At 38.5% G+C, this 23,707-nt stretch overlaps 1 protein-coding gene across 4 annotated transcripts in view; it reads left to right on the top strand.

Moving 5' to 3' along the window:
• The first annotated feature begins 308 nt into the window (after window positions 1-308).
• MAP3K4 (mitogen-activated protein kinase kinase kinase 4) overlaps window positions 309-23,707 on the top strand; it is a 63,307-nt gene continuing 39,908 nt past the window's right edge. For 2 of the 4 annotated variants that reach the window (XM_059841273.1, XM_059841274.1), the window contains exons 1-4: window positions 309-536; window positions 13,671-13,861; window positions 16,133-17,511; window positions 21,275-21,517. In XM_059841273.1, coding sequence (XP_059697256.1) covers window positions 463-536; window positions 13,671-13,861; window positions 16,133-17,511; window positions 21,275-21,517 — 1,887 coding nt within the window. In that variant the 5' untranslated portion in view covers window positions 309-462. The remainder of the gene's footprint in view (window positions 537-13,670; window positions 13,862-16,132; window positions 17,512-21,274; window positions 21,518-23,707) is intronic. The other 2 variants (XM_059841275.1, XM_059841276.1) reach the window with 2 other exon arrangements.

The raw sequence follows: 23,707 nt of genomic DNA, 5'->3' as shown, positions 1-23,707 counted from the left end.
CGGCCGCAGGCAGCGCCTGACAGCTCCGCCACCGGGGCAGGGAGGGGGCGGCAGCGCCCGCTGCGCCCCCATCACCGCCCCGCCTCGGGATAAACGCGGCCCCTCGCGGGGAAGTGCGGAGATGTAATTTCCACGGTACCGGAGGGAAGCACCGCTGTCCCACAACCCGTCCTGATCCCGCGGCCGAGAGGAGGAAACCCGCACCGGGAGCCGCCCCCAGCCCGGCCGCGGCGGAGCGGGCGCCTCTGGCGCGGCCGGTCCCTCCTGGCGCGCCGTAGCGATGCTGCCGGCGCCGCTGCCCTCGGAGGCTGTTCCCAAGATGGCGGCCGCGCGGGCGGCTCTGCGCGGCCGCGCTCCTGCAGCAGGGTAGGGACGCGCTCCCCTCCTCCCGCTGCTCCTGCTCCTCGCTGCGCCCCCGCGCCGCGCACCGGGGCCCGCCGCCATGCCGGCCCCGGTGCATGCATGAGAGACGCCGCCGCGCTGGTTTGTGCCGCCGCCGCCGCCATGGAGGAGCCGCCGCCGTCGCCGCCGGGGAGGTCAGTATCCAGCGCTGCCTCACAGGGAGCTCCGTGCAGGGAGCGATGCCGGGCGGGGGCTGCGAGCGCCGGGGCCGGGGGTGCACGCTCTGCCTCCCGGCCCCTCCGCGCTGCAGAACCTGCGGCTGCTGCTGCGGCTGCTGCTTCAGCGCTTCTGCAGAGCGCCCACGGAGCGAGACGGTGCTTCGATAAGAAATCTCTAGTGGCTGCGGTGGGTAAGGCAGTGTTTTGTGGGCGCTTTGCATTTGAAAGCAAATCGTTTCCTTCGCCCCCAGCCTCGCAGCAGTGCAAGCGGGTGTGTCGGGGCACTGCCCGCCCGGTGTCGGGGTCGGGCCGGAGGCTGTAGAGCGGCGGGGGAGCAGCAGCTGGAGCCCGCGGGAGGCTGACCGAGCGTGACCCGTGCTCCTTGACTTGTGAACTGCAGCGATAAAAGCGCTGCCCTCTTGGAAGGCTGTCTCGTGTTTATGGCAGCCGTGATGAAAATCGGGTTCTCTCTGGCGTGCCGGTGAAACAGCAGGGTCATGGAGTATCGCTGCTGGCAACGTTGCAATCGATAGTTGTAAGACGATAGAGTTAAAAAAAAAAAAAAAAAAAAGAAAAAGCGTTCACAAAGAAGTGTTCTGATGCCTCAAAGCTTTCTGCAACTGCTGTCACCTCCCGAATGTGCTGACCTGCAGATTGGCTTTTTGCAAGTCTCCATCTGTGCCCTGCTGAGAGATGGGGATGCAAATTACTTTATGGTTTAGTGTTTCCAACTGGCTGCAGAAGTATTGCATAAGTCCGAGTTATTAATTCCGTGGCAATTATTTCTCATTTTTAGGTAACATCCTGTTGATGCACTTCACTTCTCACTAGGAGGCATTCAGGAAACGCTTTTAAAACGCTTGTGTGATCAATTAGTACTGTAAGGTAGCAGTCAGGTGCATTGTGTTCCAGTTGTGCCATGCAAAATATCTGCTGTCGTGTTGCTGAGACAGTTCTTGAATATTGCGAGCTGCTGTTCTGTACTGATGGAATAAAAGGAAAGTTGTGATGTGCTCCTGTGTCGGTCAAGGCTATGGGGTTGAACAGTGCCTTTGAGCTTTCATTAACGTGCATTAACAATTTGTTTTTCTCTCATGAGAATGCCAAAATCAGTATGTATATATATATATATATATATATATATATATATATATATATATATATATATATATATAATTAGTAAGATTTGACAGAAATGTAATGAAAAACCAATCCTGCAGGGCAACTGAATTAGTAAGCTTCTAAGTTCCTTTTCTTCTCCAGTGACTAATACTGCAGGTTAAGCAGAAAATGATTTAAAATAAAGTTTCTACAAAAGCATGACCCTAGACCTCGGCTGTCTTCATGTAGGAGAGTAATCTTCAGAGCCTGAATGGAAAACACCCAGGCATTTCCTGTGCAGGGCCATTTCTGACCTCTGCTGGATTCTGCTTATTACAGGACAGTTTATATGAGTCGGATGTGGGTGTGGATAATGTGGTGACAACTTTACCCAGCAAATGAAACTTGAATTAGCTATTTCGGAGTGAGATGGTGGGTGGGAAGGGGATGTCTCAAAACAATTAGGTAGCCTTAATTTGTGTGGGGTAGTGCATGTACTCCATCCACTGTGATTCACTTCTGTGTGTGCTTTGTGTCCCAAGTTCACACCTGCTTCTCTAGCTTTATGCAGCACTTACTTTTACTTACTACTGCATTAAATGTAATACAAGTAAAGTATCTGAAGCTTTTTCAAACTTGATTACTTTTGATTTAAATTTTGGAGTCACCATTAGGTGTTTATTCTTGGGGCCATGAGGTCAGAATCTTGTTGAAATCAGTTTATTTTGCACAGGCTTGGGCGTTTGAAATCCATTTGATGGCAGATCACTTTTAATCCTGTTTGTAGAGTATGAATGTGTTCTTATGATAAAGAGTTCTGGCTAGTACCAAAGTGCATTGCTATAATACATTCTCTTTAAGTTAACTTTAGTTCTTGTGGAGAAGTGATCAGTCATTCTGAATTAGCAATATGCCTACATTTGTTTGATAAACAAAGCTTATTGATTTGTTGTTTTGAGACTGCCTGGTGTGAGAAATCTGCTTGTTTTTGTGTGAGGATTCTGTCTCTTGTTAGAATATAAATGCAGTGGTAAGTTTTGTAAACTGAAGGCAGACATAAAATATATTTATGGCTTTTTTTTTTTAAATTACACAGTCCTTTGTCAAAAGCTTTTGATTGACAGTCCCTCTCCAAAACCACACTGTTTTTCCCAGGTCTTCCTTCCTTTCTTGAAACACACTTTGGTGTGGGGAGAGAGGGGAGACAGCTCTAAACTGAAAAATGCTTGGGGAAGCTACGAGCAGATGTTGATTTTGAGATAGAATTGCACTTTGACCCTGCATAGCATGCAGTGGTTATGGATCAGTGAAAAGATACTTCTGAAAGGTTTAGTGAAGAATTCACATTTAAGTATCAATCATTAAAACAAATGGAAAGTTTTCAAGCTGAAATGTTTCCACTTAGATAATTTAGAATGCTAATTAAAACAGATGTGTTTGGTGCTTCTTGATTATTACCCATTGGCTTTAAATTTTCCCAAGCCAAATTTTAGGCTTTCCCAAGAATTTTCTGGCGCAAAATCCACTATAGAGAAAAATGAGGCCTTAAGTGTGTCCTTTGTTGGGACTTTGCCCTTTGTCTGGGGGCACTGCAATGGCATGAAGAGCCATAGGGCTACCCTGACTTGTGCCCTGATTGCTTGCAGCTCTCTTTTCTCCTGGCATCCATCCAGTGCAAGGGCTGAAGGAAGGACCAAGGCTGTGAATAAAGTGGGACAGAATTGTGAATTATGTGGAGGCTTCCTCCTTGCTGGGGAAGTTGTCAGTAGTCTGTCTATCAGATTTGTTGTCTCTAGGATGACAATGAATTGGGGCTGTCATTCTACAGCCTATGTGGTTTGGGGGAAGCCTGAGGTTATGTCATGAATTGTGCTCAACGTATTTTCCTGCTTGCCAGACTATCTGTATGGCTGATAGTATATGAGCAGTGAAAGAGTTTATTTTATTAAGAACATAGCTTCAGTGGAAAAAATGATTTAAGTATATAGAGCTTTGCCGTAGCTTTTATTTCCCCCATGCATTTAAATGAGGTAAGATGTAATCTCTGTTCTATATGTATTGCATTTTCTTGTTTACATGTGCAAGACTGGAATGAATGACTGATTGCTCCACCTACGCACAAACACACATGAAGTGCTCGTTGAGATGTCTTTGGCATTTGTAGCAGTAAGGATTAGTCTGTGTTGTGTGGCTGCTTGGGTTGTTTTTATGTCTGTTAATTAGTGCTGTCTGTGTCAAGGTTGGTTTTACTATTATGTAAGCTAGTGATATTGACCTTTGTGGAATGCAAACTGTGCTGTGATGAAAAAAAATCTACTGAATTTCAAGGAAAGCATAAGGGATATGCAGTAATTCTCAGTTCAGGGAGCTAATTGGGATTTTTAGAGGTTTATAAAGATTTGACTTCCATGACAACCACATTTCTTAAATAATATCCCAACCATTCTTTTAAACTGCATCTAAAATACATTTAGAAGACAATTTTTCATAGAAGCAACTGCTAGTCAATAGTGTGTTGACCTCTGTCAGCACAGGAGTCCCAGCTCGTTTCTTCAGTTGTGTGGTTATATTTGCTGTTGTCTACAACATTTATCTTTGCAAAACTTTCCTTCATTTTTATTCTTCTCTCAGATATTAACTGCACTGATGCTATATTTAGTCTGTAATTTATTAAGTAAATAATTTTTGAATTTTAAAAAATAACTTGGAAGCTTATTTAAAAGAGCTGACAAGGGTCCCATGCTCACTCTTGGCTTACTGCAAATGTAAAGCCAAATGAAAATGTTTGTCTTTAACATCTGAATTTGAGTGTTACTGAATTGTCTGATGTTCATTTGCGTCCAGTCCAAGAACCCTGTGTGTACAGTCACATTAATTTGTCATGAAACCCAATCAGGTTTATTCTGGAGCCAGACAAGATAGGATGTAACTGTTGTGCTGATGAATGTCTCCTGCAGTCTTAGGGTAGAAGGAGGAAATTAGTTCTGTTCTGTCTGTGTCCTGCTGATATTCAGTGGTAGTGAGTATCATGTGTTGCTTTCTAATGTGGTGTAAGTGTATGGTTTGTTCCGCCCTTGGCTTACTTGTGCTGCTGATTTACTCTCTCTGCTTTTCCTGAGAGCAGTATTTGGAAAGGTTTTTACCATTTTGGCTGTAGAACATCCATTCAGTAAGTGATAACAAGGCCACAGTTACTCATGCCTCGATGACTTCTTGGCCTCACTGTAGAGCTCTCCATGGGCGTGACCACTGAGCTTTTGGGATGCTCCAAATAGTGCAGAGTACTGAAGTCCCATTGCGTTGCACGGATTTTCCAAACATCACCGACAAGAAGTCCAGTATGCTGTGGTCAGACAGCAGCTTCCATTGAAAACCTATTTAACTTTCAATGCTTCACCTTCAGGGTTCTTGTAGACTTTGCCTTTGTCTAAATGATGAACTGAAACTTAGGGATCATAAGCAGTTGTTAGTTTTTTCTTATTTGGAAATGGAACTTTCTGCCAGAAGAATAGAGTGTGTGTTGGAGAGTGGGGGAAGAATGGCTGTTACAGTTCTTTTTATCTTTTATCACAGATTTGTGCGTTTTCCAGTTTATCACCTTTATATATGATATATTTATAGTTGAACCTAGCAACCTAACACTCTTTTCCCGTAGTATGTAACTTTTCTTGGTGTAACCTAAGTTTTCCAGAAAATCCATGCAGTTGTGTTAGTACAGATTTTTCATAAATAGTTCTTAATTAAGTATACTTTACTGCATTGGTGTGTGGCTTGGGACCTTGGGATCTGGTCTGTGCAGGTGCCAAGAGCTTAATTGCAGCACTTACCCTTTGGATTGATACTGTACTATGTAGTGCTGAAACATCATTAGTGAGGAAAGCATATTTCAGAGATTCTTGCTTAAAAAAAAGTCAGTTCAAATTCCCAAATATGAGTTAGCATATAGTTGAGGTTGAAAAAGTGGCACTAATGGAGAAGCATGGGGTCTGGAATCAATGAATATTTTAACATCAGTAGTTAAGAGAAGAGAGCTGGATACTAACTGGGCTGGGTAAAGCTCTCTTAGCTCTTGTTTCTACAGTTCTAACCTTTGATCCATTTGCAGCCCCACTTGGCAGGCTTAAACGTGGATGTGGAAACCTAACAAACCCATCAACACTTTCACACTTTATTGCACATTCTAAAGCAAGGGTAGAATTAAATAGGCTTTTTTTCTTTTGAAATAAAATATGGGATAGTTTTAATCAAATAATCTATTGGGGGCAAGCTCAGAAATGAATCTACTGTAAATGCTGTTACAACATGGTTCAAATTTGTATGAAAACTTATAATAATCCAAGATGGAAAAATTAGTTAAGCTTTCTCTGTTTTCAAATTTGCTAGTAAAAAAGAACAGAAAGTTCTGAGTATTTTTTTTCTGAGATGAGAACACGAAGAACTGCCAAAACTTTTATGAGAGCTCTATTTTATTTATTTTTTATACTTATTTCTAGTTGGTATAACTTGCAGAAGAAAAATTACTTCCTTAGATCATTTAAATATGTCTCAGTAGTGCTTATCGCTACTTCCTATAAAAAGATATGATGAGTACTACTTTGCATTCTGATTAATTTATTCTTGAATCAATGTTTGACAATTTCTTCTTTTGAGGTTTACCATGTTGTTCTCATCAGCCAAAAGGTGCTTCAATACCTCACCACTCTTTCAATAGCTTTGGTTAGATTTTTCTGTGACATTGTCTTTCTGTTGTAAATACAGTAAGCACATATAGAGGCTTCTGCCCAGGAATATAGGAGAATTTTGGGAAAAGTGCCAAAGTAGTAGTAATTCGCAGAACTGACTCTGGTGGCTTCCAGATCTTGAGAAGGAGAAAATTCTGTTAAAATTTTTCAGTTAAACTGAAATTTGCTAGTAAGTACATTAATTCTCTAAGGAAATTTGTGATGCCCAGTCAGACATGTGCTTGAGGTCTGCTGTAGAAATGAAGTGTGTTCACACTTGCTGGGTCCTTCCATTCTAATTAAACAGCTTAATTGAGAGTTACCAAGGAGGAAAAGATGTTGCTGGGAATCAATTACAGTTTAACTGTCTAGCTCAAAGCTGTACATTAGTCTTTTCCTGAGTAATGACTTTTATTTTGTCCTTGGTGGTTTCTGGAGAAACAGTGGTGGTTTTCTCACAGTGAAGTCTCGCTCCAAACCACTGTTTGTGTTGCAGCTGAAATACTTGCTTTATATTGCTTCCTTAGTTGATGTGGAATTTATTGTACTTGGTTCTTAACTGTTAGCAGGGCTGTTGTAGTTTAAACCTGTAGTTTGCAGTGGATGGCACAGGTTTCATAGCAGCCTTGAGTGTCAACATTTGTGCAGTCCTGCCAAAGCTTAGTTTTCAAAGAGAAACGAGGTGTAAATCATGAACAAAGCAAGGCTTTTCAAAGGTTTCTGTTATGTCCTGACAATTCACTAATGAAGTTTTAGTGTTTCTATTGTTATTCCTAAGCTCACGCTCCCTTGTTCATAGGTTAATTTATAAGAAAGCTACTGGAATTCTGTAATCAATCAGTTCTTGATGGTTACACCAGGTCATCTTAAGCATTTTCCTGCCCAAGTATTTTGCTTTTATTGTTGCTGCATGTAAAAATCTGCATTAGTTTTGTGGCTAACTCAGCTAAAAATGACCATTTTCATCTCCTAACATCCCTCTCTTGCCCTTCCTCAATGAGGAATGCCTGCCACATGGAACTTGCTAGTGTGACATTAAGTACATTTAGCTGCCAAATTAAAATTAAAGTGGCTGAAGTTGGAAAAATCCTGCTAACAAAGGCGTTCCAGCTAAGCTGGATTGTTTTGTCAGCGCCAGGGTTGGTACTTTAAGAGAAGGGTTAGTACTTCAAGTTATACCTGTGCATCTTGGGTGCTGGTGACTTCTGGCAAAGTGTCTGGAAAGCAGAAAGGACAGACAGTCATGTAAAATTACTTGGTGTGCAGCCAGAAGAGAGTGACTGAGGGCACCATTTGACTTAACACTCAGCAGGTTGCCTTCTTCACTCTGGTGTCTCTGCAAGAGAATTCCAGGCTCAGGACGGATGTAGTGGAGGAGCTTGGCTGTCATGTGGCTGTGGGGTTTTGGCTTGTGGGTATTGATCTGACAGGTAAATGGTGGCACTAAAAAACTAATGGGTTTGTTCACTGTCAGGTTGGTGATTGAGGTCATGTGATTGTTGCCTTCTGTGCAGAAGGGATGGCAAAAGGGGCAGGGATGTGCAACCTGGGAAGCAAAAGGTGCACTGGAACAGGTTCCCCTTTTTACTGTGTCATGTTACCATGCCTGTAGTGTTGGTAATTTCTGAGGATTTTCACTATAAAAAGTTGTGTGAATAGCTTTACATTTCATATTTGATAAATTTTTTGAATATTGCTTAATTTTTGTGCTCTTACAAGTGTCTTTGCTGTAAGCTGTTTTAATGCAAACTTAGATTCTGTAGGATTTGCATATGTAGACATACTAGATGAAAGATGCAGGTGCTTTTTTGCATTTTCTGTCAGGAGTAAATGGTAAAATTACTATCTGTTATAAATAAATTCTTTGCTCTCCTTTACTCCTGTCCAGGTATCAGCTTTTTCCCCCTAGTATGCTGGTTGTTCATTCCTAGGCTGTAGAGATAAATGATCACATATCCTGCTTTCCCTTGATTCCTCTGGGAGAAAAAAATTGTAGCTATGTACAGCTGAATTTGAATTCAAATATTTATTAAAACTGAAATTTTTATGCTGGTACTGTATCTTCTTTAAAACATAATTTGAAATTTGAAATTTCCTTCCTGTAAGTGCTGTGCCAGACTTAAACAGGTTGCATATAGCAAAAAAATACAACTTCATTTGTACATGCTGTGTGCAAATTCCTGCTGTGCTGTAATAAAAAAATGTAATTAAAAAAACCCAACAAGATCTTTCCCTTGCCTTGTACTGAAGACTTCCTTTTGCTGCACTTAGGGGAGCTTATAGTAAATGCAGTAGCATCAAACACTTCATTTTTTGTGTTCACACGTGTAGCAGATGTTTGAAAATACCATATCCAAAGCTGGAGTTTTAGTTGCTTCTGCTTTCGGTTCAGCAAACTGTCAGAACCATGTCCATTTATTTGAGCTTACAGCTTCCCTCAGAACATAATTTTTAAAAAGTGGTTAAAATACAGGGGTGCATGATGCTTCCTAACGCTGGAACATAACACTATGTGTTTACAGCAGGTAGCTGTCCCGTACTGTAGCAGAACTTCAGGATTTTCCATCTTGTTTTCCTAATTAGGTTGTCTAATCCTCAGTCTTTGATACCCAAGGTGCTACTGATTGTTTAGTGAAGTTCCTTCCTTGAGCTGTTGGTCCAGGACTACCATTACATTCTCTTCTGCAGCAAAATGAAACCTAGTACTGCCCCAAAGAAACTGGGGCTTCTGATTCCAGTTTTGTTGTGTGTGGTGTTTAGCAGCACTGACTGAATACTTCATAGTTTTTCTGTTTTAACAGGTGCAAAGGTGGGTACCTAAAAATTCTGTTTGCTTTTTGTATTACCAGCAGCTGTTGGGTGATGACAGTTCTTGTCAGAATACTGTTTGAAATAGACTGGTTACAATTACCTTTAAGGGAAAGCTACCTCAACTTTACCAAGATGTGTTTGGGAGTGTGTAGTGCCTGTGTTTTCTGTGGCTTTTGCTGACTGGGAATGTGCATTACTAAGAACAGACTAATGTAGCTTTGTCTTCCTGCATTAATTATCCAGCTGAATCTGAGTTAAGGAGTATATATTTGAAAAACAGACACTTTGCTTTTAAAACAAAGCCACTGGATGTCAAGAGCTGGTACTTGGTAATTTGGGGCTGGACTCTGTAAAGATATTGCAGTTCTTTGTATGAAGGTGGCAGGGTGCTGTAAGAAATGTTGAGAGCCTTACTGATTCTGTGATGTCTTTGAAACTGCCCGAGGCTTTTTACAGCAGTCTGGAGTGCACAGCTTCCAAACCATTGTGGTGGGTGATGATCCTGGCTCCTGTGTGGTAACTGCATAACTCAAACTTATTGCCATGTGCTTGTAGTCCAGTCCATTGAACTCTACTGCTCTGATCCCCAACAAGCTTTTAACCTGCCTGTGGGATGATGAGCAATGGCTGAACCTGAGTTAATTATGTAAGTGCCTAATGTAGTTGAACTCCTGCTTATGATGAGGGTAGCTGATAGAAGGGAAGAGTAAAAAGATGTTTTTCCCCATATAGCTGTCACAGTTTTCAGGATGATCTCTCATTAATGGCTGTTACAAACTTTGCAAGTTTGCATGATACTTCAGGAAACAGCAAAATTTTGTGCTGGTTAAAAATCGTATTCCTCCTACTTCAGCCTAATTATTGTAACACTCCCCTGTAATCCTCAGTGGTCTTTTCATTTGCTAATTGTTTTTTTTAGTGATAAGTGATTGTATTTTTCCAGAGGTTGTGTCGTTTATCAGTAGTGGTGGTTACCAGACTTCTTGTTTCATGCCGTGCTGCTTCAAATTTCATGCCTTAATTTCTGTCCCCCCTTCCTATTTTTGTTTGTAGGCCTTTTTTAAATCTAGAAGAATTATCTTGATTTTCATGACTGAACTGGATTTGTAGATACATTGCCATCATTTTTACTCAGCTAAAAAAAAAAAAAAACCAAATCGTGTTGTCATCCAGAAGTGCAAATTAAAGAAATTATGTATTCAGTCATTTCAGCTTCTGGTTGAAATGCACCCTGGTGTAACATACAATAGTTACTTTTGGAAACATTCTCAGTTTGTTGGGGTTTTTTGGTGCATTTCAGAGCTGTCAAGGTGTTTTGCTTTGGTTGTTGTTATTATCATACTGCTCTTAAAACTTTCGCAGTATTTGTGATTTATGCATCCTGGCTACAGTCTTTGTTATATTCCAAGGGTGAATTTCCAAGAAGCATTTTTCTCATGAAAATTGAGACTGGGAACCTGTAAATAGATAATGAAAATTATGCTCTTCTAGTTTTCCTAGTAGGGATTTGGTTTAGGCTGCTATTGGCAAATAGTAACTGCATTTGACACATTTTTGGCTTTCATTTTTTGTATGTAAGCCTGATTAAGATTCGGATGGTTCTCACTGGCTGTGAGGGAGACAACCTGCATATCTTGGTAGCTAAGAAGAAATTGGCCTTGATTAATGTTTCTCAACCCTGGTTGCAACAGTATTTAGGAACCAACAATTCTGTCTAATAACCAACACTATAATCTGATTCAGGTTTGCCAGCACTGCGTTTTAGAGATTGGCAGGTTTAATTAGTCCATGGTTTGTTCATGATGGTAAATAACACACAAACATTGCAAATGCTGTGTCAGTAATCTGTAAAGCCGTAACTGATTTTAGTACTAGAGTGTTGCTGATGAAGATCATATATGTCAGGTGTTGTCTGGATTAGGAAAATTGATCCTAGCATGTCAAAGCTGATGTAGCTGCTTTAGTTCAGACCCTGTATATTTAGTGCATTGTTTTACCATAAGGCTTGCACTGGTGAAACTGATTCATTGTATTAATTGACACTGATTTGAGGGCTGAGATGAGGTACAGGGTTTGCACACAAACCCTAAACTGAGTATGCTGGATTTTTAAAACTTGCTTTGCAACCTGTGCCTTTCTCTCTCTAAGCAGACCAGCCAGCTTTGGTTAGATCATCTCACCAGCTGCTAACAAGACTGCATCTGTTGTTATGAATGAGAGCATGATTGCTGGTTTTGTGATATGATTTCAAGTGCTGCATGTTTTGTGATGTCTGCTGTGCTTCTTATCAAAGAACATCTTACTGAATTACCCAGCAAAAATACCCAGTTGAATGTTTAGTAAGTCATACTGGATGCTGCTGTATAGGTATGTATGTAATTCAGGTGTGAGGTTGGAGGGTAATTTGGATACTTCTGGCACTCATGCCCTCTCATCAGACATAGCAAGAAACAAACAAGGTAGAATTATAGAATCATTTAGGTTGATAAAGACCTCAAAGATTGAGTCCGACTGTAAAGTACCACATTCAAGCCCACCAATAAACCATGTCCTGTAAGGGCCCCATCTACAGATCTTTCAAGTGCCTCCAGAGATAGAGACCAAAACAACCTACAGTTTTTAAAAATCACTTAGTTTTGCTTGGTGGAGAGGTTTGATTATTAAGTTTTTTGAAGAGGTTGCTTACTTATAAACAGAAGGAAAACAGTGTTTTCACTGGTCTTCCCTAATGAGGTAACTTGTCCTAGTTTAAAACTGCCTTGGAGACCTAACGTGAGTGCTTGCAGGGTCTGTTCTGCCAGACTCTGCAAGAGCATCAGCACTCCACCCTGTGCCTTGCCAGGCCAGTGAGATCACTGAAAAAATAAATGGCTCCATAAGCGTTGGAACTAATGGCTTCTGTTTTATGTGGTTTAGTCTCTTGTGGTTGATTTGTCTTTGGCAAGATCAGAAGGGTGTTCTCTGCCTGTTTTGCAGTAGGGCTGTTTGCAAGCATTCTCAGGAATAGAGCTCTTCTGCTGTCCAAAAAGATGTAAACTTGAGTCTGCTTTCCCAACTCAACGCTTGCCAGATCTGTTTCTCCTACTCATCCATCTATTTTCACAAGATCTGTAGGAACAATTGTAAGACTTATTTTTTTATATTTGGACAGTCGGGGTTGGTTAAATCACATTGCTGAGACACAGTAGCAGCATGATGTCCCAAGGCAAGGAAACCAGACTAGAAGTATTGGTGATTTTGTGTGGTTGTCACTATGACCAGATTGTAGAGCACTCCTAAGACTCTGGGTGGTGTTGCAATACCACCTGGGTCATTTTTACTGGGTAACCAGTTAAGTTTATCTGCAGAAGTTGGTGAAATTGCCTGCTGCCTTCTCAAAGCTGAAGTAGTAGAGTGAGAAGAGTAAAGTGAAAAGAGTATTTCATGCACTAAGTGTTTCTCTGGCTTTGTAGAGAACATAACCATTCTGCATGCTAAGGTATTTATTTCTGTTTATAGTTAAAGACCAAAAAAAACCCCAGTATTTGTGTTTTGTTTTTGTTTTGTTAGCCTTACTACTGTTCTACTAGTGTCAATATTCTGACATACTTCTTGCTGCAGTAACTCAGACTCGTTTCACTAGAGTTATGAGGAACATTCCTTGTCTGCCCCTAAAATAGTAGCAAGTAAAATATAATTTATGATTTGAATGAAATTGAAATTATCAGATACTGATGCTATCTTGCACTGATTTAGTTTGACTATTTCTTTGCCTCAGTGTCTTTTACCAGAGTCAAGAGTTACTGAGAATTCTGTAGAGTTATTTGCACACCTCCTTCAGAAATAAGTGAGGGAATAGAGGCAAACTGTTTCTTTTTTTTCCTTTGAAAATGATGTGTGTTCTCCCTGATACGTGTTTAAGCAAGAGAATTCCATGTATGGCACCACTGGGGAATGACAGTATTTATTTACAATCTTAATGGTATTCTTGATGTTAAAATCTGTGAAAAATACTTTCAGATCTCCTATGCTAGATAAAAGTTTACTGAAGGGTGGGAGAGTGATTTTAGAAGTTACCTTTGTGGTATGAGGGGTTTAGAGGGTAGAGGATGGAAGAGAAGACCTCTGCTGTTGTCCCTGCTACTGATTAGATTGAATGTCTTGCATTGCATTATGTTTGTGTGTTTGAACCTTTGTTTATTTCATGCATCTCTTAGTTTAGGCTTGCTGCAAGTTTTTTCAGGAAGAGATACATATTATGTGTATGTTTACATTGTGTTCTTCTAGTGACACTGCCTATACCATCCTCTTTTTATGTTGCCTATTATTTATTTGACTGGAAACTTATCCAAAAACTGGGGTAAGTATACATGGATGTGACAGTAAAATAGAGAAGGTTGACTGTGGTTGTGATTTTTAGATGAATTAGCTTTTTAAACAGATATTGCAAGTAAAATGTCTTTATCTTGATTGTAATGGTTTATCTTGTTCTCTGCAGGAAAGAGTGCAAATCAGGAGATGCTACTTCCAAGATCTCTGAATCCGACCCTGAGGAATTATCAGATGAAGCAAGCGCTGACACTTTCTATGGCGCTTCTCCCCCTAGTACACCCCGCCAGATGAAGCGTATGTCTACAAAGCATCAGAAAAATAATGTCAGCAGGCCTGCTGGCCGCTCCACTTTGAAAGGTAGGTGTGGTGTCTTGGATTTTCCCTAAAATGCCTCTTGTTATGTGGTGGAGGTACACTTATACAGAAGGTGGAGCTGGATTTATACACTTATACAGAAGATTGAGCAGGATACTGAGGTAGAGTGAAAGAACAGTAGGCAGCTGTCGTGAATTGCAACAAGGGAAGGCTCTTGGGCATTAGAAGAAAAATTTTGCTATGAGAGTGCTTAAACAATGAAATTTACTAGAGGGATTGTTGGCTTGTGGAATCTCTATCTTTGGAGATTTCTAAAACAGAACTGGTTAAAATCATGAGCAGGCTAAAGTAGTTTTGAAATAAACCCAATTTTGAGCAGAAAGTTGGAAAAAATTACTTTCAGAAGTATTTTTTAATCACTTTTTTCTGCGATTCTGTGATCTGTAGTAATGGTGTAGTTGCTTTTCCGCTCAGTTTTCATGTTCTGAAGCACTTCACAGGCTGTTTATTGCAAAATACAATTTTTAGTGATTATTCTTTACTCTTTAATGTCAATGGATCACTTAAAGTGTAGTTACTTCTGCTTGCTTCTGATGCTTTAGTATAAGGAGATAATGGGGAAACCCCATACTTGATATGCGTTTTTTCCCTAATGTTGCTGGGTAATGGTACCACATAATAAAACCTTTTAGCTTAAAATGATTTTTTTTGTTGTTGATGAAATTGCATGGATGCAAAAAAGCCATTTAAGATTGTATGTTCAGTGTTTTCATACCAAATACAACTAGGTTTTTGTGGGTTTGTTTTGTTGTTAGTTTGTTATTTATTTAAAAATATATTAAACAATGTCAGACAATTTTTGCTATAGTTATTGCAGCTTGACTATTGCTAGTTAATGTTTTGGAAGCAATATTTTAAATTTTTTCACAAGAAGCAAGGAAATACTAGAGTGTGTAGCAAGGGTAACATTTTTGAGGTAAAATGTAGGGAAGAAAAATCGTTTGGGGTGAATAAGGAAATATAGTAAATTCTTTGGTTGTGTAGGGCTGTGGAATGCAAGTTCGTAATAAAAGAAGGGCCAATACAAACATTTTCCAAAGCTTCTATTTCCCTTTCACTTCATGCAACTTCCAAATAACGTCACTGAAGAGAGCATTCACCAAAATACCTCTTCCTTATATGAAAATACAGAAAAATCCTGTTTCTATTGCCAGTTAACTATAGGCATTAGAATTATTAAGCCTCTTTAACTTCACTAAAAGGCACATTTAAAAGCCAGTAAAATTCTTCTGTTGCAACATTAGCTCTATTTTTGCCCTGTATATAGTGGCTATGTAAACTTTTCCTGCTTTGGGTGATTTTTTAATTGTTGTTTTTTCATTATGTGCTTTAAAAAAGAGTTAGTTTCTAAACAGAGACATTGTGATACTAAGGAAATATAATGTATTATTTGCTTCTGAGCACATGTGGAAGTTTGATACCTTTATGAGAAACGAGGAGTTGTTGTTTATCCCTGCTTATAGATTTTGAGTTTTTGGAGCAAGGTCTTTCTATTTGCGAGGCTAATGGTTCTTACTTCTGGCATGATAATATCCTTTTCTTTGTTATCATGAGTATCTTAAAATGTGTTTGAGGTTTTTTTCCCTGATTAAATGGATTATGTTGTGTAAAGTATCTCTTTCTGGAAAGTTCATGGTTGGTTTTTTTTTTTTTAAACTTTGCCTCTGTGTACTATCTCAGAACAGTTATTTTGTATTATGAAGAGGAAAAAAAAAGCCACACCAAAACCTTGTGGAATAGTTTGTTGACCTTGAATGTGTATGCCTATGTTCTTACTGAGCTTGAATGGCTATACTTCAGTAAGAGAAGTCTATTAGAGGTTGGTTGGATGTAACTAATAATTATAAAAATAAATTTGAAATAATTTTTTAGATGTTTATAAATAAGATTTAAGGTATCTTTATTTAGATAACTGAAAGAATTGTGGGAATTAGGAGCTTGGCTTACTTGTGCTTCTGGTACTTGGTTGTTTAATTTCTGTCATACCATGTTCATTGGCATACTCAAGATGAGAGTTCTCTGAGGTTCTTTCTGTAAAAAAGGTAAAGAAAGAGAAAAAGAAAAAATCCTTTGGTTTAGGGTATAGTAGTGGTAACTTCTAATAATAAGACTACATTTTACTTCTATCAATGCCTATTTTGTTTTATTGATATTAACCATTTTTATGCTCAACCTAAGAAAAGTGATTGGGAACTGAACTGAAATATGCTTGTTTTTGTTGCTGGAGTCACATTCTTTTTTCTTTGCTTACAGAAAAGATGAGTGTGCCATCTCAGTCTTTGCATAAAGACAATGGGAAAACCATTGAGAATGTGGAGGAGCACAGCTATAAGCAAGGGAAAAAGATCAGAGATGCCCTAAGGACAACAGAACGAGATCACAAGAAAAATGTGCAGTGCTCATTTATGTTAGACTCAGTTGGTGGCTCTCTGCCAAAAAAAACAATTCCAGATGTTGATCTCAATAAGCCTTACCTCAGCCTTGGCTGTAGCCATGCTAAGCTTCCAGTCTCTGTGCCCATGCCAATACCCAGAACTACACGCCAGACTTCTAGGACTGATTGCCCGGCAGACCGGTTAAAATTCTTTGAAACCCTCCGGCTTTTGTTAAAACTTACCTCAGTCTCGAAAAAAAAGGACAGGGAACAGAGAGGACAGGAAAACACCTCCTCTGTCTGGTTGAACCGATCCAATGAGCTGATCTGGCTGGAGCTGCAAGCTTGGCATGCTGGCCGGAGCATTAATGACCAAGACCTCTATCTCTATGCAGCCCGTCAAGCTATCCCCGATATCATCAATGAAATCCTCACCTTCAAAGTGGACTATGGAAACTTCTCTGTAAAAAATGGAGCCAGTCTCAATGGTACTTCAGGAGAAGGAGTTTGCAAATCAACACATGGAACTAGTGCTTTGGGTTACTCGAGTTACCATGAACACCTCCACCGCCAGCGGGTCTCATTTGAGCAGGTAAAGCGAATAATGGAGCTGCTGGAGTACATAGAAGCACTTTATCCATCTCTGCAGGCTCTTCAAAAGGACTACGAAAAGTATGCTGCAAAGGACTTCCAAGACAGGGTGCAGGCACTCTGTCTGTGGTTAAATATTACAAAAGACTTAAACCAGAAACTAAGGATTATGGGGACTGTATTGGGCATCAAAAATCTGTCTGACATTGGCTGGCCAGTGTTTGAAATTCCTTCTCCTCGACTCTCTAAGGACAATGATCCAGATGATGAAGACATTGATAGGGAAGTAGAAGTAAAGGAGTCCTCAGGAACATGCACAGAAGAGAGTGATGGTGAAGAACAAATCTCTGAGGAGAATGTTGAGGAACTTAGACAAGCCATCAAGAACAATTTTACTAATAAGCCAAATTTTGACTTTCAGGACCATTTTTCAAGAAGGCTTGATAGGCTTGAATCTGAGGATGACTCTACTTCCTGGGTTATTCCAGAATGCAGCTCTGAGGGAAGCTGCAGCCAGCACTGTTTGACCTCTATTTACAGGCCGTTTGTTGATAAAGCACTGAAGCAAATGGGGTTGAGGAAACTAATTTTAAGACTGCACAAGCTAATGCATGGTTCATTGCAAAGGGCTCGTATGGCGTTAGTAAGGAGTGATCACCCGCTGGAGGTAGGTTACTAGTGTAAATGGATTACAGGAGCACCTCCTTGATGTGTTGTTCCTAACTGAAAATGTAGGAATTGGAATCTTATGAACATTTTGGTTGCTTAGTTGGTTTTTGAAAAACAGTGTATATTATGATTGGGAGCTCGGTTCTCCTTCCATGGAAATGAATCTGTCGTTTCACTGAATTTGTGTGAAGCCCAAGCTAGTTCTCTTCTTGTTCATAATTAAAATGACATTTTTGTGATAACATTTTTGTTTATTATATTTTCTAATGTCTAAATCAACAAGTCAGAAAAATTGCTGTGGAAAATCAGGCACAACAGTTGAATTTGAGAAAAATCAGCTATGGAGGTGGTAGTTTTTCTTGTCTTCAAGAGTGGATGTTTTTCTGCAAGACATTCTTTATAAAAATGTCACTGTAGGTTTTTTTGGTGGTTTTTCTCATCTGCACAAATGAAGTGCTGTGATGGCACATTATGCTTGAGGAGAGATGGGATAAATGAATGGACTCAACCTTGAAATCTATGAAAACAAGTCATGTTAGTGTTGCATTCTTTAGCCGGCTTTCAGTTTAACTATTGTTTTTCTTTGGTAATTTTATATTCATAATTAAGAATGACTGAGTTAATAAAACCAATGTAGGAATTAAGCAGTAAGTGAAGGACAGTAGTTTCATATTGTAAGATGTGGTCACTAATTCTTTCAATGCAGAGTATTGTTTCTTAATATAAACTGTTATCTAACTTGTAGGCATTTTTATGCTAGGAAAAATTGATGGTAAGGATTACTTGCTCTCCTTGGTAAAGTGGCACTGAGAATTCCTGACAAAGGCATGTCTTAGCCAATATGCCCATTCTTATATGGATATCATATGTGGTCTTCAAAATGTTGCAGGTCTTTTAATCTGACTGTCTCATTTGCAAAAGGACTAAGAATTGTTGATCTCCCTTAGAAGTTATTTTTTTAGGATGAATAAATTTATAAATATAAAGCTATTTAATTCTGAAAGTTTTTTATTTGTACTGTCACTAGGGTAGATATTACTGTAAAAATTAAGCTGTTAGTTGAAATTTTATTTATTCTCTAATTGGTTTCAGCTTGTGTTTTAGAAAATTTGCATTAGAAATGCATAAACATTTCCTTAGCGTCAAGTGCCTAAGGAAAACTTGCAGGTATCTTGTTACAATAACCAAAAGCACCCCCAAACCATCTACACTTAGGAAAATTCAACTTAATATATAGGTTGAAGTAAATTTAAAAAAAAATCAAAGTAAACAACACATAATATGGGGATATTGAAAATGGACTTTGAATATATTTTTGGAACTGCTAAATACCTCAAAAGTTTTGACTGCATAAGGGTTTTAAAAACAAATTAATGAAACATTAAGTGGCTAGAGTTTTTGCTGCAGCTTCACAGAATTAGACTTTCTAGTAATGTAGTGTTGGATGACTTGTATAAGATGTAAGGTTAATCTTTTCTCCCTTCTCTACCCTTGTGACTACTTTGAATGTTCATTTTCAGTAATTATTATCTTTATTCTCTTTTAAGTAATGGTTTTTAGTAAAGGTGAATGTTATATATATATAAAAATTGTAAACTTCTTTCCTGCACCAACATTTGAAGGACGTTACCAGAAAAAAACCACAAACAACTCTGTCAGAATTGTGGTACTTACTGCAGCAAAAGATGACTTTATACTAAATGGAAGAGATGGGTTTCAATTGCTTGGTCTTTGCATCTGACAGAACTTTGAATGTAGTGTCTTTTTTTTTTTTTTTTTAGTGCAGTTCAGTTTGGTATTTGTATGCAGACAGAGTTGTTAGTATTCTGTTTATCTTTATTGTTTCTGTTACTTGACTCTGTGTTTATGTGTATATTTCTAAGTCTCTGGACATACTTTTGTTTCTGTTGTTGCTTAAACAGTGTCTAAAGCACACCTAAAATTTACTTTCTGGGTTCTTCCACTGTATACATTTTAATGCTCATTTCATCCTAAATGTGTGTAAATCTATTCATATTCCTGGTCTTCATGTTTTCTAAAACATGTGTGATTCCTCTGTAAGCCCTGATACTTTAACAGGGCTCTAGGTATTATAGAGTCCATTCTGTATAAGTTCTACAATTTCATTCTTGGTGAAGATGGATACTATTTCTAACTTAGCATATGAGATCAGATATTATTTTGATACAATGTCTTTAAGCTTGTGTACCCTGTTTGTTGTTTATTCAACTGGCTGCAATTTAGAGTATGTTTTTTTGTATGCTCTCAATAAGAGAGAGTTTTTCTTGAGGTTTTTATAAGAAGTATTTGAAATATTTCAGATTGGGCCTGCAGAAGATTAAGATTAGTCAGATTGAATGATAAAAGTTTAGGTGTCTAGTACTAAGCCCTAATGTCATTTACTGTTATCCTTGATGCTAGAAAAGAATATTGCAAATCTGTTCAATTTGGCTATGTAATTCTTGCTTATAGATTAGTTTTTTAAAATGTTTATAGGAACTGAATTTCCCTTAACTATATTTGCATCACCATGAGGATTGTATTTCTTAAGGTTTTTTTGTACTGTGGAAGTATTTTAATGATCTATTTGTTAATGAAAACTTCTTGTGTAGAGATCTTTAGCTCTGATGCTATTCTGGTGCTATATGTTCCTTTTAAAGAGAGTAAAAAGGAAGACATTAACATTCCATTTAAGAAGATATGTTTGTAAATATGTGTTTTAATTTTCTGCTAGATTGTGAATTTAAAAGGTTTTTAAAACTTTCTAGGCAGTAGTTTTATCATTTTTCATTACCGTACTTTAATTGCTGGTACTTTAATTTTCTCCCTTTTGTAGTGATGTTATTTAAATTTGGCTGAAGAAAAACCTAGAAAATGCTAGTTATGTTTACTGTATGAATGAAGGACATTCAGGTGTCACAGTTAGCAGCTGAGAAATGAGAATAAGAATAAAACAAACTTAATCTGAAACAAATCTTATCCTTGAGTGATGACTAGTGTGTTGCTATCTTTTGGAGCTACACGTTCTGCAGTCCATTAATTTTCTTTCTAAATTAAACCCCAGAGTACCTCTATGTACAGCCTTGCTTAGAATGTTGTCACGAGGTAAATAGCTTAGATTTCTAGGATGTTTATTTCATAAAGTTTCAGTTATTTTCTCTAATTAGAAAAGTAATTTTATTTAAATGGAATCTTAATTTAAAAGAAAAATAAGCCTATTATTTAAAAAAAAAACAAAAAAACAAAAAAAACAAAATTCCCCAAAAGAACAAACCAGTTTGATGTCTATATTTCATCTTCCTTTTTTACACAATTTAAATTTAAAAGCTACCAAAATTCAAAAGTTACTTTTTCGGTACTTTGGCTTAGGTTAGCTAGTGACATTTTTTTGAATATTGTATTCATTTACAATGTGGAGTTTTATGTTAATATATGCATTATGTATTTGAAAAGGAATGGGGTTATGTACCTGATGCAGCTTAGTGTATACTTGTTTCTCTAGATAATGTCATAGCAGAATCATAAATTGATTTTGTTCATTCCAAAGGGTCCATACTTGTTTTTCCTGAGACTGAGGATCCTTAAAAAAAAGTTAACATAAAAATCTCCCAATGATATAAACTTGAAACTTGTGTGGTTGACTTGCCAGCTAATAGACTTTTACCTTTTAAAAACACGCTTCTGTGCATGCTATTTTAAACAAATCCAGAATCCTAAAGACTTTTAAGGTTCCTTTTCATGATACCTATTTTTTGTTACAGTTTTCAGAATTTCCAGATCCCATGTTGTGTTCAGATTATGTGCAGTTACTAAATTTCCCACCTTGTTGTGAGCAAAAATGCAGTGCTGTATCATGGGAGGAGTTGAAATCCATGGATTTACCATCTTTTGAACCGGCATTCTTGGTTCTCTGCCGGGTCCTGCTTAATGTTATCCATGAATGTCTCAAGCTGAGGTTGGAACAAAGACCTGCTGGGGAACCATCTCTTTTGAGTATTAAACAGGTTTGCTTCAATTTATTTTTTAATATGTATTTCCTGTTTGAAATAGTTTGTCATTTCATATGATATGTCAGTTTAAAGAGGATTAGTGTAAGAAATTACAATGTATAATTATGTAATAAGTTTTGTAAATAGTCTTGCATTTCGTATGGAGATCTGCTTTTTGCATAATAAATAACAAGTCATGTAGCTCTCTGATTTAGGCTTCCATATCGAAACTGGTGATTAAAAATATTATTAGCCAACAGAAATAGATGGTATTGATTCCATTTGCATTATAAGCTGTATAATCTACTCTAGCACATCTTCCTCTGTTTGGGTTTCTTAGGCAATATAAGTAGTTTTAAGGGTCTGTATTTCTCTTTTTTCTTTGATTTCATTTTTTTCTTTTGTGAATGAAAGACATCTACTAATGTGCAGTAGTGGCATAGTGAAAGTTAATTGAGAAGAAAAATTAAATTAAAAAAAAAATCTTCCCCAGCCTAGTGTATTATTTTCTGTGGGTTGTGACCCAAGACTGTCAGTCTTGTCACTAGTTGAGAGTATTGTCTAAGGATTTATTTTCTGGAGGCTGTTGGGTACAATGAAGGCTGTTTAGATCAATGCCAGTTTTCAAACTATAGTCTAGGACCTACTACATTCATATGATGTCCCTACATCCTGGCAAGCATAACCAAATTGGGGTTTTATGAGATGATCTCTAGGAGTAAACATCTAAATAAGCTCTTGGACTGATTATGGTCTCACATCCCAGTTACTTGCTGATCCTAAATCCATTCCTATGTTACTTTGTGGTCCCAAATAAATTTGTCCTCTCTTCCTTCCTGCCTTATGCTCTCCCTTGTTCTCCCCATTGATTGAAGCCTACAATTTCAGCCTTAACAGTCACACAGTAATCTGCTGCATAGCATACTCTGTTGTTAAGCACAGAGATGGGGGTGATTTTTGTTTTTTCCCCCTTAACATTTTGTGTGCTCCTTGTGGACTCTAAGTTAAGTAAAAATTACACTTTCTTCCTGGAAAACATTCTTGTTTTTGTACAAGAATGTTTTGGTGGTGGATACTGCCTTACTAATGACATTGAAAAAATTAATTCAACTCAGCAAATGCTTCCTGTCCCACACAGTATTTCTGAATAGGCAAAGGAGCTGTGGAGGATGTTTCACAAATAGATCTGTTTGTTTCCTGAAGAATTATAATTCCTAAAATTTTCATGAAGCTGAAGAGTCCAAGAGTCTGTGTTATTCTGCAAGTCCACAGAGTATTACAGAATTACAGAGAAGACTGGATTAGAGATACTCTGGTCCAGCCTTCTGTAATCTGATTCCTACAATTAGATTGCTCCCCAAATAGGTGGTTTTATTATCCTATGAGAGCATTTCCAGCAGGTTGAGGGAGATGATCCTGCCCCTCTACTCAAGACCTAGTGAGGTGCATCAGGACTGCTGTGCCCAATTCTGAGCTCCTCAGTACAAGAGAGACATGGAACTCCTGGAGAACTGGGTCTAGTGGAGGACAAAGATGATTAGGGAGTTGGAGTATCTCTCCTGTGAGGAAAGGCTGAGGGAGTTGGGCCTGTTCAGCCATGAGAAGAGATAGCTGAGAGGGGACCTCATCAGTGTCCTGCATCACACTCTAGCCCTCAGAAGCTGACCATCTGAAATACGACCAACTCACCTATCTTCAGTCATGCTGATCTCCTGGCCACTGGGCAGGGATGCAAAACTTGTACACAACCCAAGACAGCTGGGCCATCTTAACTGCAGACATAAGATTTTTCAATTCTTTCAAGGTATTATTCAGGAAGGAGAGCTGGTGCTACAGCACAAGGTTCTTGAAGTGGCACTGCTCCATTTCCTTCTGTAAGATGGTCTTGCCATCTTGATTGTTCATTGTGCAAGTAGCATAGCAGAGTCTGGTTTTTGTAATGATTGACCTAGTGAATCTTATTTGAGGCACCGAGACCTTTAAGTGTCTCTTACTTTTTAGTACCATTGGAAATTTGTAGCAGTACTGTGTGAATGTATCAGGTATGGTAGTCTTGTTACTCACCTTTTTCAAGGTGACATTAAATTTTTGTATTACCAGCAAGTCGGTTGTATTAAAAAATCAGTATGATTTTCAATAAAAAGTATTTACACAAAAAGAAAACTAACACAGATTATATGCCTCTTACAATGTGCCTTTTGTCCT

The sequence above is a fragment of the Haemorhous mexicanus genome, chromosome 3, assembly GCF_027477595.1.
Source record: "Haemorhous mexicanus isolate bHaeMex1 chromosome 3, bHaeMex1.pri, whole genome shotgun sequence".
Lineage (NCBI taxonomy): Eukaryota > Metazoa > Chordata > Aves > Passeriformes > Fringillidae > Haemorhous > Haemorhous mexicanus.
This window is presented reverse-complemented; position numbering and strand designations above follow the sequence as displayed.